Genomic DNA, 13527 nt, shown 5'->3' with positions numbered 1-13527 from the left:
AGATCTCAATAAGTTATATCATGTCTGGAATTCAATGGAATCGTAAAGATGTCGACATCGATGAAATATTTGCATACAAGGTAGCACTTGAGATAAATGAGGATCATGAACCCACGTTTATATTAGAGTGCACTCAAAGTAAAGATTGGCTAAAGTGGAATGAAGCCATTGACGTGGAGTTAAACTCTTTAAAGAAGAGAAGTGTGTTTGGTTCGATCTTAAGGACAACACCTGAAATAAAGCCAGTTGGACATAAGTGGGTCTTTGTAAGAAAGTGATGTCACTATATTTTACCATATTTTAGGCCTTGTTTAGTTCATGTTTTGCATCATATAGAAGTGATTCCTTAGTTTTTATCACCATTTCTGTCCAAATATGCACTTAGGATGTTTAGAAGCATGCATTGCATACATTTGTGCATTTGGAGTCTTATTAGGTATTATGGAGCTCTAAAAGGGTAAGGAATGACTTGCTGTTATTTTTGGAGCTAAACAAGAGGATAGGGAATATCAGAAAGGTTCGGAAGTCCACTCTACCACAGCACTCGAGCATGCACACGGTCGAGTACTCGGTCGGATGCATANTGAAGTCTAAAGGTGCAAAACAGACCGATGTTAAGGGAGTTACAGAAAATACAAACATAGCCGCGGCAAATCCTAAGGTACCAAATGAGGTTTGGAACGCTGAACCTCAAGGTCCTGAAGGTATTGATAATAATGAGATCTCAATAAGTTATATCATGTCTGGAATTCAATGGAATCGTAAAGATGTCGACATCGATGAAATATTTGCATACAAGGTAGCACTTGAGATAAATGAGGATCATGAACCCACGTTTATATTAGAGTGCACTCAAAGTAAAGATTGGCTAAAGTGGAATGAAGCCATTGACGTGGAGTTAAACTCTTTAAAGAAGAGAAGTGTGTTTGGTTCGATCTTAAGGACAACACCTGAAATAAAGCCAGTTGGACATAAGTGGGTCTTTGTAAGAAAGTGATGTCACTATATTTTACCATATTTTAGGCCTTGTTTAGTTCATGTTTTGCATCATATAGAAGTGATTCCTTAGTTTTTATCACCATTTCTGTCCAAATATGCACTTAGGATGTTTAGAAGCATGCATTGCATACATTTGTGCATTTGGAGTCTTATTAGGTATTATGGAGCTCTAAAAGGGTAAGGAATGACTTGCTGTTATTTTTGGAGCTAAACAAGAGGATAGGGAATATCAGAAAGGTTCGGAAGTCCACTCTACCACAGCACTCGAGCATGCACACGGTCGAGTACTCGGTCGGATGCATATCGAGCTCCTCAAAGATCGATCCGAATGAATATCTTTCGTTGCGATTCAGCTTCCGGATCCTTCATGATAGTTGTAGGAAATTGAGTTATGTTTCTAATGCCTGTAGTTTCAAGTCAATCGGAGGTGTTGTGTCGGAGTTATACGGATTTTACTGAACAGATATCATGCCAGATCGAAGACTGAAGCTACTTGACGGGCCAACCACTCGACCATGCACTCGACCGAGCACATGGTCGAGCTGACCGCCACCTCTCTGTTTTGTCCTCTAGCTAACTAGGGCTTCTCTCTCTTTACTATATATATGTGTACTGACACTTGTGGCCGAAAAAAGAGAGACCCTGGAGACCATGTAGACACCTCATAACCTAGTTTTTGCCATTTTTAGCTTCTTTTACTTTATTGCATCATCTCTTATCTTTTCTCTAGATTTTCATACATTTGTAACCTTGATAACTTTGAATCTGTTGAATATTTGCTTTCACTTCTTTGTTCAATATTGTTCATCTTTATCTCATCTTTCTAATCATGATAGTTTCATTAATTTCTGGGTTTGTGTTCTTCATGATGATTTTTAGATCTTATTAGTGGCTTAGGATCTTAGGGATGGATTAGGCTGGGTAAAGGTTATGGTTGTTTAGATTGGTCAAGCTTGATTGTTATATATCTCTTCTAGATTAGATATGCTCTATGCTATTCTTATACTGAGAGGGTAAGGATAGATCTTAAGCTTCTTAGCATCACACCAATGTCTAAGTTGTTAGATAAGGCTAATGCTAGAGATTATCATGAAGCATGCTAAGAGATTAGATGTTTAAAGTGATTTTTGACATTGATGATCTGGGTTTTAATGCCTGCTTTGATATGTAATAGCTAGTGAGAACTAGGTCTAAGAAGTATCTTGGCTTGATTGTTATTGTCATGAGAATGGATTAACATGTATTAGAAGATCATTGTCTAGAGATAGCTCATTGTTGATTGAGGTTTGTTGACCAATTTAGATAGCCATAGCTTGAGTCCATCCCATGAATCCATCCTTAGGATTTTCTTTGTTTATTGATTTCCCTGTTTAAGTATTGTTAATTGCTTGCTGTTTGCTCTGTTTTCATTATTTGCTCTGTTTCTGTTCATTCGCTTGTCAACTCGACCTCCCACTCGACCATGCACTCGACCGAGTGCTAGGTCGAGCTCCATTTTACTTTCTTGCTTATGCATTGTTCTGTTCATGTTTTCTTCTGCTTATTAGTTAATTCTGCTTAGTCTTGTTTATTGCACTTGTTCTACAGTTTAATTCAGCATTAGTATTGTCTTAAGTTGCCTTAGTTCATTGCATTTCATTATTGTCATTAGGTTATTAGAAACAAATCAACTTGATGTTTAGCTTAACTTGAATGCATTGATCACATCTTGACTGCTTACATATCACACTCTTTATGGATTGACATCCTTTATGCTACAACATCATAAGGGAATTGAAACACCTTGCATTACATTCTGATCATTCATACTTATGTTTGTTTGTTTGATTGCATCATTCATTCATTCATAAGTAAATACTTGAAAAAGTTCTTGTTTCAGAAAGATAAATGAGAAGAATGAAATCGTGAGATACAAAGCACGGCTTGTAGCACAAGGATTCTCTCAAAGACCAGGAATAGACTATGAGGAGACAGACTCCCCTGTGATGGATGCAACAATATTTAGGTACTTAATAAGTCTGGCTATAAGAGAAGAACTGGATTTGCGGTTAATGGATGTTGTAACCGCATACTTATATGGTCCACTGGATAATGAAATATATATGAGATTACCAGAGGGTTTTGAGCTCAAAGATAAGAGTGGTTCTCGAGAACAGTAGTGCATTAGGCTGAACAAATCCCTTTATGGACTGAAACAAAGTGGTCGAATGTGGTATAACCGATTAAGTGAATATTTAGCTAAAGAAGGCTATAAGAATGACCCAATCAGTCCATGTATATTTATAAAGAAGTTTGCAAACAAAGGGTTTGTAATTATAGCAGTTTATGTGGATGATTTAAACATCCTGGGGACCTCTGGGGAAATCGCCCAAACAGTCGAATATCTAAAGAAAGAATTTGAGATGAAAGACCTAGGCAAGACAAAATTCTGTTTGGGATTACAGCTTGAGTACATTGGTAATGGAATCCTTGTGCATCAAAAGGCATACACAGAAAAGGTACTCAAGAGGTTTAAAATGGACCAAGCTCACCCATTGACCAGCCCAATGGTTGTTAGAAGCTTAGACTTGGATAAAGATCCATTTGGTCCAAAGAAGGGCGATGAAGAAGTTCTCGAACCTGAAGTGCCATACCTTAGTGCTATAAGAGCGTTAATGTTCTTGGCTAGCCACACTAGACCGGACATATGTTTTGCCGTGAACCTCCTAGCAAGATTTAGTTCTTGTCCGACTAAAAGGCACTAGAACGGTATTAAACATGTGTTGCGTTACCTACAAGGGACGATAGATTTTGGTTTATATTATACTAACTATAACAAAGGAGGTTTAGTTGGTTTTGCTGATGCAGGTTATCCATCCGATCCACATAATGGTAAGTCTCAAACAGGTTACGTATTTACACACGGTGGTATGGCGATCTCGTGGCGTTCTATGAAGCAAAGTATTGTGGCCACTTCGTCTCACCATGCGGAAATCCTAGCAATTCATGAAGCCGGACAAGAAAGTGTATGGTTGAGGTCGATGACTCAACACATCAGGGCGAATTGCGGTATGGTCGAGGACAAGGAGCTGACTGTAATCTATGAAGACAATACGGCCTGTATCGCACAGCTCAAGGAAGGTTACATCAAGGGAGATCGGACAAAGCACATCCTACCGAAGTTCTTTTTCACACACGAACTACAAAAGTCGGAGAAGTTCGAGTGGTGCAAGTGCAATCATGCGACAACTCAGCCGATCTCTTCACTAAGGCATTACCGACAACAACGTTCAAGAAGCTCATGCACCAGATTGGAATTCGGAGGCTTAAGGACTTAGAGTGATGCTTGGAACAGGGGGAGCAATGCGTGTTGTACTCTTTTTCTTTCACCGTGGTTTTGTCCCATTGGGTTTTCCTGGTAAAGTTTTAATGAGGCAGCACCCCCTAGCGTATTGCAACGATCCTTTAGCATCGGCATGGTTATGTCATCCAAGGGGGAGTGTTATAAACCACTTTACGGATGGACTCCATAACCAGGCCCATCATGGCCCGTATCCATCCAAGGCCATAAGGCCCATCGGTCTTGTCCTTTTATCTAGGTCGGTTTAGTATTCCTAATGTAATTGGGCTTTGCCTTTGACTATATATATGTAACCTCGAGTTTGATCAATGAATAAGAACAAGAGAATTCCTTCATTCGATTCTCTAGTTTACAACATAAAACTTGGTTATGAATTGTGATCTTGTTGTTGATCGATTCTCTAATCTTTTTCTTCCCAACACCAAATTAATCATTAACAAATGAACTAGTGAAAAATTTAGGCGCACCTTGGCTTTTCCTAAAATTTACCCCAACATTTATATTGGCTCTGATTGAAGCCTTTGTTTATTACATTGGTATTGCCCAAATTAATAGAAGGACACGGACACAAGAAAATATCAGCCTTCCTTTTGTTTATTACATCTCTGAATCTTCATAGCTCCTAAAATTTCACAGTAATATCGATGAAAGCATCTAACGGGTCTCTACAAGGTAGGATGATTCTTTCGTGCAATGTGGTCATAAAGGCGAGAGCTCGACGACTTTCCTTATGATGACGAGCGCTGATGAAACCAATCCAGCTGACTGAATCTCAGTTGCAAAATCTTTAAGCTCAGCAAAAACCTGCTGAACATTCCAAAGCCTTGAAAACTCACTCTCAAGTAACAAACAGACCTGCTGGAAATCACAAAGAAAGAGTATAGTTTGGTTGCTTACCGTACGTTGTAGAGGAGTGGTTCCACGTTCAACCGCAACAGCTGGTGTATCACAAGGGAGACCATGGTCCATCAGTTATTGCGCTAGAGAAGGTAACGTTCCCAAGCCCACATAAACGACAAGTGTTGTATTCGGGTCAGCTGCATTCTCTGCAACAAACAAAGGGTCGGTCCCTCCTTTCCTAGAATGTCCCGTGAGGAACCTCACACTAGTTGCAACACCGCGATGTGTTAGTGGAATCCCCAACTCTGCTGCTATCCCTGATGCTGCAGTAATCCCTGTAACCATATATAATTGCAAACTTCCGGTAAGATTAACCACTTCAGTCACCACAATCATATTGAGTTCCCAAAGAATGCAACATCCACATTAATTAGAGAATCAAAAGCAGTTGCTTAGATTGGAACAGAGTGACAAGAATAAGAACATTACCTGATTTCTGCTATGATAACCAGCGGTTTTGCCGACATAAAGAAGCCTAGCAACAGGAGCAACCAACTCCAAGACATCATTGGAGAGAAGCCTGTCGTAAAGAAAAAGATCGGCACTTTGAATAACTCTGACAGCTTTAAGAGTCAGAAGTTCAGGATCTCCTGGTCCTGTCCCAACAAGATACACATCTCTTGGTCCACAATCACCACCTTTGTAGCCTTTAACTCTATTCTCTCTCAGCACAGACAAGAGCTTCTTCAGCTCAGGAAGCTGCGACGCAATGTCGTTTTCCCTAACAAAGACTTCATCTTCAAACGGCGATAAAAACACAGCCTACTTTCACGGGAGTGTTAAGTACAAGAGATTGAAGAATCGTCTGACATCACTGATAGATAAAAATGGAGTAGAATGCTTTGAGGAGGGTTCAAAAGGTAACATTGCTGCGGAGTACTTATCTAATCTGTTTCAGTCATCTAACTCGGATGGTACTGATGAGCTTTTAGAAGGGATGAAGCCGCGAGTAACAGAGGATATGAATGCGCAATTAACTGCTCCAGTTTTGCCTCAGGAAATCAAACAAGCCGCTTTTAACATCAAAGGAGATAGTGGGCCTGGTGCAGATGGGTGGACTGGAGCCTTCTTCAAACGATACTGGTCAGTGGTTGGTTCAGGTATCATTGCAGAGGTACATGGGTTGGTCGCTTCAGGAGTAATGCCACAAGAATGGAACCATACACAAATTTGCCTGATACCTAAGAAGCCAAATGCCTGATATGAGGCCTATAAGTCTGTGCTCGTTTTGTAAAGATTGTCTCGAAGGACGGTTGATATCAGAAAATATCCTGATAGCTCATGAGATTGTGCATGCCTTAAAGACCAATGTGAAGTTTGATGAAAGTTTCATAGCGGTGAAGACAGACATGTCAAAAGCGTACGATCGAGTGGAATGGGATTTTCTGGAGCATCTCTTCATCAACATGGGGTTTCATACACAGTGGATACAGTGGATAATGGTATGTGTGCGATCAGTCACCTTTTTGGTTCTCATAAATGGTTGTGATTTCGGTATATTCAAGCCGGGACGAGGGATCCGCCAGGGAGATACGCTGTCTCCATTTCTTTTCATTCTCTGTGCGGAGGCTTTGGTGTATGCTTTGCGGAGAAGTCAACAACAAGATCGTATCACAGGTTTTAGTTTTAGTGAAGCATGTCCAATGATTCAGCATTTACTGTTTGCTGATGATAGCATGTTCATTTGTCGAGCAACAAAGGAGGAATATGAGGAGCTTATACTCTGTCTACATAAGTATGGGAAAGCTTCTGGCCAAGTGATCAACTTCGCAAAGCCAGCTGTGACATTTGGGAAGAAAACAAATGATGCGACCAAAGAGATGGTAAAGTAGACACTCAACATTTATGAAGAGGGTGGCTCAGGAACTTATCTGGGATTGTCAGAGTGCTTCAGTGGTTCGAAACAGGCGCTTTTGGGGTTCATTGGTGATAAGCTACAAAGCCGACTTCAAGGATGGTTTTGCTAAGTCACTCTCTCTAGGTGGTAAGGAAGTACTTCTGAAGGCTGTAGCTATGGCACTACCAGTGTATGGCACTACCCGCATGCCATAATGTATAAGAAGAAATCCAATATTCGTCTCTCGGGTCGTCACCCTACAGCGCGCCTTCGGATCGTCATCCAAAGTCTTGGAATATGGCGGTACTAGGAGAACCGAAGTCCCTCAAGAGTCGCGAGCAAACAATTCTGAACACGTCTTAGTCTTATCCCTAAGCAAGTTTCCTTCCCGTGGCTCGCGTAAGACAACACAATGTCCTACCAACCACATATCCCATCACTGGAATACCCCATGCCCACACAAGGATCATCTCACTGTCCTATGGGCCGCCACGAAGGCCAAACAAATGTCCTAAACAGGACCGCCACAAAAGCCAAACAAATGTCATAAACATGGCCGCCACCAAGGCCAAACAAATGTCCTCAACAGGACCGCCAACAAGGCCAAACAAATTTCCTAAACAAGACCGCCAGAAAGACCACTCGTCTCGAAGGACCATCACGAAGAACATATGTCCCGAAGGACCGCCTCAACAGGCACTCTGGTTAAACAACCCGCCACGAAGGCTACACAATGGCTAAATAGCCCGCCACGAAGGCCACACAATGGCTAAACAGCCCGCCACAAAGGCCACACAAGCCCTCCCCCAGGCTCTCCGCCACCAAAAATGGACAAATTCTAATTCACATTAAACTTTCCATTTTTAGCACTTACCACATCTGGAAACTTTCCACTTATAGGAACTTCTAATTCAGGAAACTTTCCTCCAAACCACTGCCTTGCGGAAATTTTGTACCCTAAACACCACCTCATCTTGTTACTGAGTCGCACAACCAACCACCCCAAGCGACTGAGTAACAAGAGAGATGGGCTGGAATACTCCATTCCCGCTCCAGCCACAGACTACAGATGGGACCAGGCTAGGCAAGCTCAAGTCGTGGCTTGCTTCTCATACCACTTCTTAAACCTTGCCTTCATCCTCGCCTCAGGCTCTCAAGTCTGCTCCTCCACACCATCACAGTCCCAAAGGACTCTCATCAAAGGAATCTTCTTCTTCCGAAGTTCCTTGATCCTCCTCTCGAGAACCCTCACTGGTCTCGCCTCCAAAGTCATGTTGGACTGAAGATCCTCAGGGATCTTAGCCAACAACTGGTCATCCTCACGGAGACACTTCCGCAACAGAGACACATGGAAAACCTTATGAAATGCACACATAACCTCAGGTAACTCCAGCCTATATGCCACTGGTCCAACTCGCTCAATCACTCTGAACGGACCCATATACCTTAGACTCAGCTTAGTCTCAGTCAATGACCTGTTCGGTCCCCGCAACATGGCCATCTTGAGGTACACTCTATCTCCAACCTGAAACTCAAGATCTCTCCTCCTCCTATCGGCATAACTCCTCTGCCAATTCTGAGCTTCCTTCATGTTCAGCTTGAGAACCCGAATCTTCTCCGAGGTCTCCTGAACAAAATCTGCCCCGTACATGCTCCTCTCCCCCACCTGAGTCCAGCATAACGGTGTACGACACGACCTGCCATACAAAGCCTCATAAGGAGCCATGCCAATACTCGCCTGGTAACTGTTATTGTAAGCAAACTCTACCAAGCTCAAGTGATCTGCCCAATGNGAGACACATGGAAAACCTTATGAAATGCACACATAACCTCAGGTAACTCCAGCCTATATGCCACTGGTCCAACTCGCTCAATCACTCTGAACGGACCCATATACCTTAGACTCAGCTTAGTCTCAGTCAATGACCTGTTCGGTCCCCGCAACATGGCCATCTTGAGGTACACTCTATCTCCAACCTGAAACTCAAGATCTCTCCTCCTCCTATCGGCATAACTCCTCTGCCAATTCTGAGCTTCCTTCATGTTCAGCTTGAGAACCCGAATCTTCTCCGAGGTCTCCTGAACAAAATCTGCCCCGTACATGCTCCTCTCCCCTACCTGAGTCCAGCATAACGGTGTACGACACGACCTGCCATACAAAGCCTCATAAGGAGCCATGCCAATACTCGCCTGGTAACTGTTATTGTAAGCAAACTCTACCAAGCTCAAGTGATCTGCCCAATGGTCACCCCAATCCAACACGCACATCCTCAACAAATCCTCCAACGTTTGGATCGTCCTCTCTGACTGTCCATCTGTCTGGGAATGATAAGTTGTACTCATATGCACCTTGGTGCCCATCTCTGCCTGAAATGCCTTCCAGAACACCGTCTTCTTAATGGCCAGAAAATCTGCCGACTTAGTCAATCGGTCCACAATGACCCAGATAGCATCAAACGTCCTGGACACTGGCAAACCAACCACGAAGTCTATCGTAATCATATCCCACTTCCACTCTAAAATGGGAAGACTCTTCAGCAAACCACGTGGTACCTGATGCTCAGCCTTCACTTGCTGACACACAACGCACCTCGCAACCCAACTAGCAACATCCTTCTTCATCCCGACCCAGTGATAGTACCTCTTGAGATCTAGGTACATCTTAGTCGCTCCTAGATGAATAGAGAACATGCTAGCGTAAGCTTCTCTCAGAATCTCCTGCCTCAACTCCTCATCCTTGGGCACACATATCAGCCCATGCACCAGAATTGTACCAATAGCCGAAACCTGATACTCTGAGTCAACATCCTTTGAGGCATTCACCAGCCCCAAATCCGACTCCTGAGCCAACCGTACTCTGTTCAACAGATCTGCTCTATCAGCGGCAACCAGACCCAACGGCTCCTAAGAAACCGCACACAAGCTCAACGCACCGATCTCTCTTACCAGAGAATCCATATCCTACTCCTGAGCCGAAGCCGCCCACTTCTGACTCAAAGCATCTGCAACCAAGTTAGCCTTACTGGGATGATAGGCTATCTCAAGATCATAATCCACCACCAGCTCCATCCATCGCCTCTGCCTCAAGTTCAGCTCGGGCTGAGTGAATATATACTTCAGGCTCTTATGATCTGTAAACACCTGTACTTTTGCACCATAAAGATAAGATCTCCAAATTTTCGAGGCAAATACTACATCACCCATCTCAAAGTCATGAGTAGGATAGTTGTCCTCATGCTTCTGCAACTGCCGCGAAGCATAGGCAATCACCTTTCCATGCTGCATCAACACACATCCCAAACCCACTCTGGATGCATCTGTATAAACCACATAGGGTTCTCCCTGCTCAGGTGATAACTCTCTAATTTACATGTTTTTAGCATCCTTTTTTGTCCATATTTTGCATTGTTCATACCTCTAACTTAGCATTTTTAGGTCATTTACTGTAGGAATTCACTTTTAGAGCATTTAGGGTGTTGCATTTCTGTATTTGCATATTTTGGATGAAAACAGGTGCTAAAGAGCCAAAAATGGGGAAAAACAAGGACAACTCGAGCATGTACCCGAAGGAGCCATCGAGCTGCAAGAACAAGTCTGAACCCCAACACGATCGAGGAGGATCCAAGAGCATGAAGAGCAACCCGAAGATCATCGGGCAGGTCTGGGAAGCACGCCGCAGACCCTCAAACAAGAGAGCGAGAGCCTCTGTGAGAGAACTGAGCGACTCAACATTTTTCTTCTTGTTTTGCATTTTTATTTTGTAGTTTTCTTAGATTTCTATCCTTTACTTTCTCTACTGTACTCTATCTTTTAATACTATGTCATTTTCATTCATTTTGATTGCTTTGTTATTCGCGTCTATGTCCGAGTAGTGTAGTAAAGTTTCTAGGGATGGGATAGATGATTTTGTGTTCTTGATCGGTTAGGATGCTTTAGTTGATTGTAAATGATTGATAGATTTCCTTCTAGATTGGTGCTCTTAATGCTGTCAACAGACCGAAAGGTTGAGATTAGATCTAGGGCGTTTACAAATGCTACAGGCCGAAAGGAGTAGATAAAATGCTTGATTTAGCCAATGCTAGAGGTTTACTTAACTCTGAGTAACAAAATTAGATGAGTTTAAGTCTACTGACAATAATGAATCGTTCTTAATGCCTGCTTGTTCATATTGCTAGTGCGACAGTGTGGTAATGTGTTCAAGGTTGATTGTTGCTAGTGCGAAAGTGTGGTGACAAGGTCTTAGAGGTTCATTGTCTAGGAAATAATTGCTTGAGGCATGTAAGGCATCCGTACTGGTCTAGAACACTTAGGATTCGATTACCCCCATCCTTAGGAACTTTCGTATTTTATTTATTTGCATTTCTTTCACTTACTCGACTACTTACCCGATCAGGTACACGATAACCTGTATCGAGTAATACCTCGAGCTGTTCATATCTCACTTGCATACTCGATCACCCCACTCGATCCTGTACTCGATTGCTTGCATCGAGTGCTTAGGTCGTGTGGTTTACTTGTTTATATTCTTTTACTTTGTTTATTTTAGGAATGGTTAGAACCAAAACCCTAATTGCTTGGCTTGACTTGCATTGTTCTGATCATATCCTTCCTTCTAGCAATACACAAACATTTGGATTGATAACCCTTTGTACTACAACTGCACCGGGAATTGATACCCTGGGTGAAAACCTGTCTATCATCAAGCAAAGCCAACGCCGGAGCAGTAGTCAACATATCCTTCAGGCTTGCAAAGCCCTCCTCGCACTCCTGTGACCAAACAAAAGGAACATCCTTCCCTGCCAACTTAGTCATAGGTCGTGCTCTGCTCGCAAACCCCTGCACAAACCTCCTGTAGTAACCTGCCAACCCAAGAAAACTCCTGATCTATGTGGCATTCTGCAGTTTCGGCCAATCCCTGATAGCCTGAATCTTCTCCGGATCCACAGAAATTCCATCTGCAGACACAATGTGCCCTAGAAAACCCATCTCCCGCTGCCAGAAACTACACTTGCTCAGCTTAGCAAACAACTTCTGATCACGCAGCTTCTCCAGAACTGATCTCAAATGCACTGCATGCTCTTCAGGACTCTTAGAATAAACCAGGATGTCGTCGATGAAAATGATGACAAACACGTCCAGAAACTCTTGAAACTCGCTGTTCATCAATCTCATAAACGCAGCTGGTGCGTTAGTCAACCCAAATGGCATCGCCACAAACTCATACCCATACCACGTCCTTTTACTTGACGAACAACACCGATGCTCCCCACAGTGAAGTGGTAAGGCGTAAGAATCCCCAATTTTCTTCCTCAGCTCTACTAGACTAATAATCAAATATGCTGACATCAACTCACCACCACCCGGATTTCCACACTTCTTGTCCATCCAAGAACCTCTAGTAACTTGCCTCTTAGGGAAACTTCCACAAGATAGCTTATTAGAAAGTTAGTGTTTCGCTTAGCAATTCTCCACAGCAAATCATCAATACAAGCGTAATAAAACAAACAAATACCATACGTTCGCACATTCTGATTCACCGCATCAATTGCTTTGCAGGCCGCCAACTCAAACCACTTGCCTTATTTCCCTCAGCAAGCTTACCAAACCCTTGAATCTAGCAACCTTGTCCATCTCCAATGAACGTAATCCAAAATCCTCGCAACGATTAGATTATCCTGCCATGAAGGCTTCTTGTGAACTTATGTATCTGGAAAACATGCCTTTCCCGGCTCAAACCTGCTACAATTCCCCTTCCCGGGACTCCAGCACCACCGGCCTCATAATCCTGGCGCAACAGCCACACATTCATAACCGCTCCGGTCAATAAAACCCTGGCCCTTTGGTCAACACATCTAAAACTCGAGATTAAACCACCGTCAATCTCTCGAGGTCTACATCTAAAATCCAACTTTGTTGCTCAGCATCTTGGACCCATTTCTCATTTTTGAGGATAATCAAGATTTCCTCGGTATTGCTTGCTCCCAAATTTCCACCCTTAGGTCGCAACCTTCGAGCCATACCGATCTCACTCTCAGACCACCGTCTTCGAGTTATACCGTCTCACTCTTGGATCATAATCCTCAAGATCTCGGTATCAGAGGAACTAATCATCCCCTCAGGTGAACATCATCCCTCAGGAGAAAATCATCCCCTCTGTCACTCTCGGAGCCCACAACCCCTCGAGCTATCGGTATTCTGGGAAAACCACCATCCCTTCAGGAGCAACAATCATTAACGACTATAAACATCTTCTGACCAAAAGTACCTCCTGTGGTCCGAGTATAACATTGCAATGTTATAACTGCCCACTCAACTTCTAACATCCAACTGGATTAACCACCAAACAGAAAAATATCTGCTCCAAAAACATATGTCCACCTATCCGCCTCTTTAGGCTCAATAACTCTCGCGAAGAATCTCGCACCAGTCATCTACAACTGCTCCATCCTCC

At 43.0% G+C, this 13527-nt stretch overlaps 1 protein-coding gene across 1 annotated transcript; it reads right to left on the bottom strand.

The window, feature by feature from the left end:
• On the bottom strand, positions 5312 to 6106 carry LOC109129502 (siroheme synthase-like). Its single transcript, XM_019237765.1, has 3 exons — positions 6027 to 6106; positions 5689 to 5960; positions 5312 to 5514 (listed from the first exon to the last, which is right to left on the bottom strand). The coding sequence occupies exons 1-3, from the start codon at positions 6104 to 6106 to the stop codon at positions 5312 to 5314; spliced, it is 555 nt and encodes a 184-aa protein (XP_019093310.1).

This window comes from Camelina sativa, chromosome 16, assembly GCF_000633955.1.
Source record: "Camelina sativa cultivar DH55 chromosome 16, Cs, whole genome shotgun sequence".
Taxonomy (NCBI): Eukaryota; Viridiplantae; Streptophyta; class Magnoliopsida; order Brassicales; family Brassicaceae; genus Camelina; species Camelina sativa.
Note: the sequence above shows the minus strand (reverse complement) of the source record. Positions and strands in the feature narration are given on the sequence as shown.

Bases quoted from the DNA above. Each gene is read 5' to 3' on its own strand.
- LOC109129502 (XM_019237765.1), bottom strand. From the start codon at position 6,106: ATGTTACCTTTTGAACCCTCCTCAAAGCATTCTACTCCATTTTTATCT. The intron at 5,961-6,026 runs GTACTTAACACT...AGTCTTTGTTAG, and splicing joins AGACGATTCTTCAATCTCTT to GGAAAACGACATTGCGTCGC. The intron at 5,515-5,688 runs GTTATCATAGCA...ATATGGTTACAG, and splicing joins TTATGTCGGCAAAACCGCTG to GGATTACTGCAGCATCAGGG.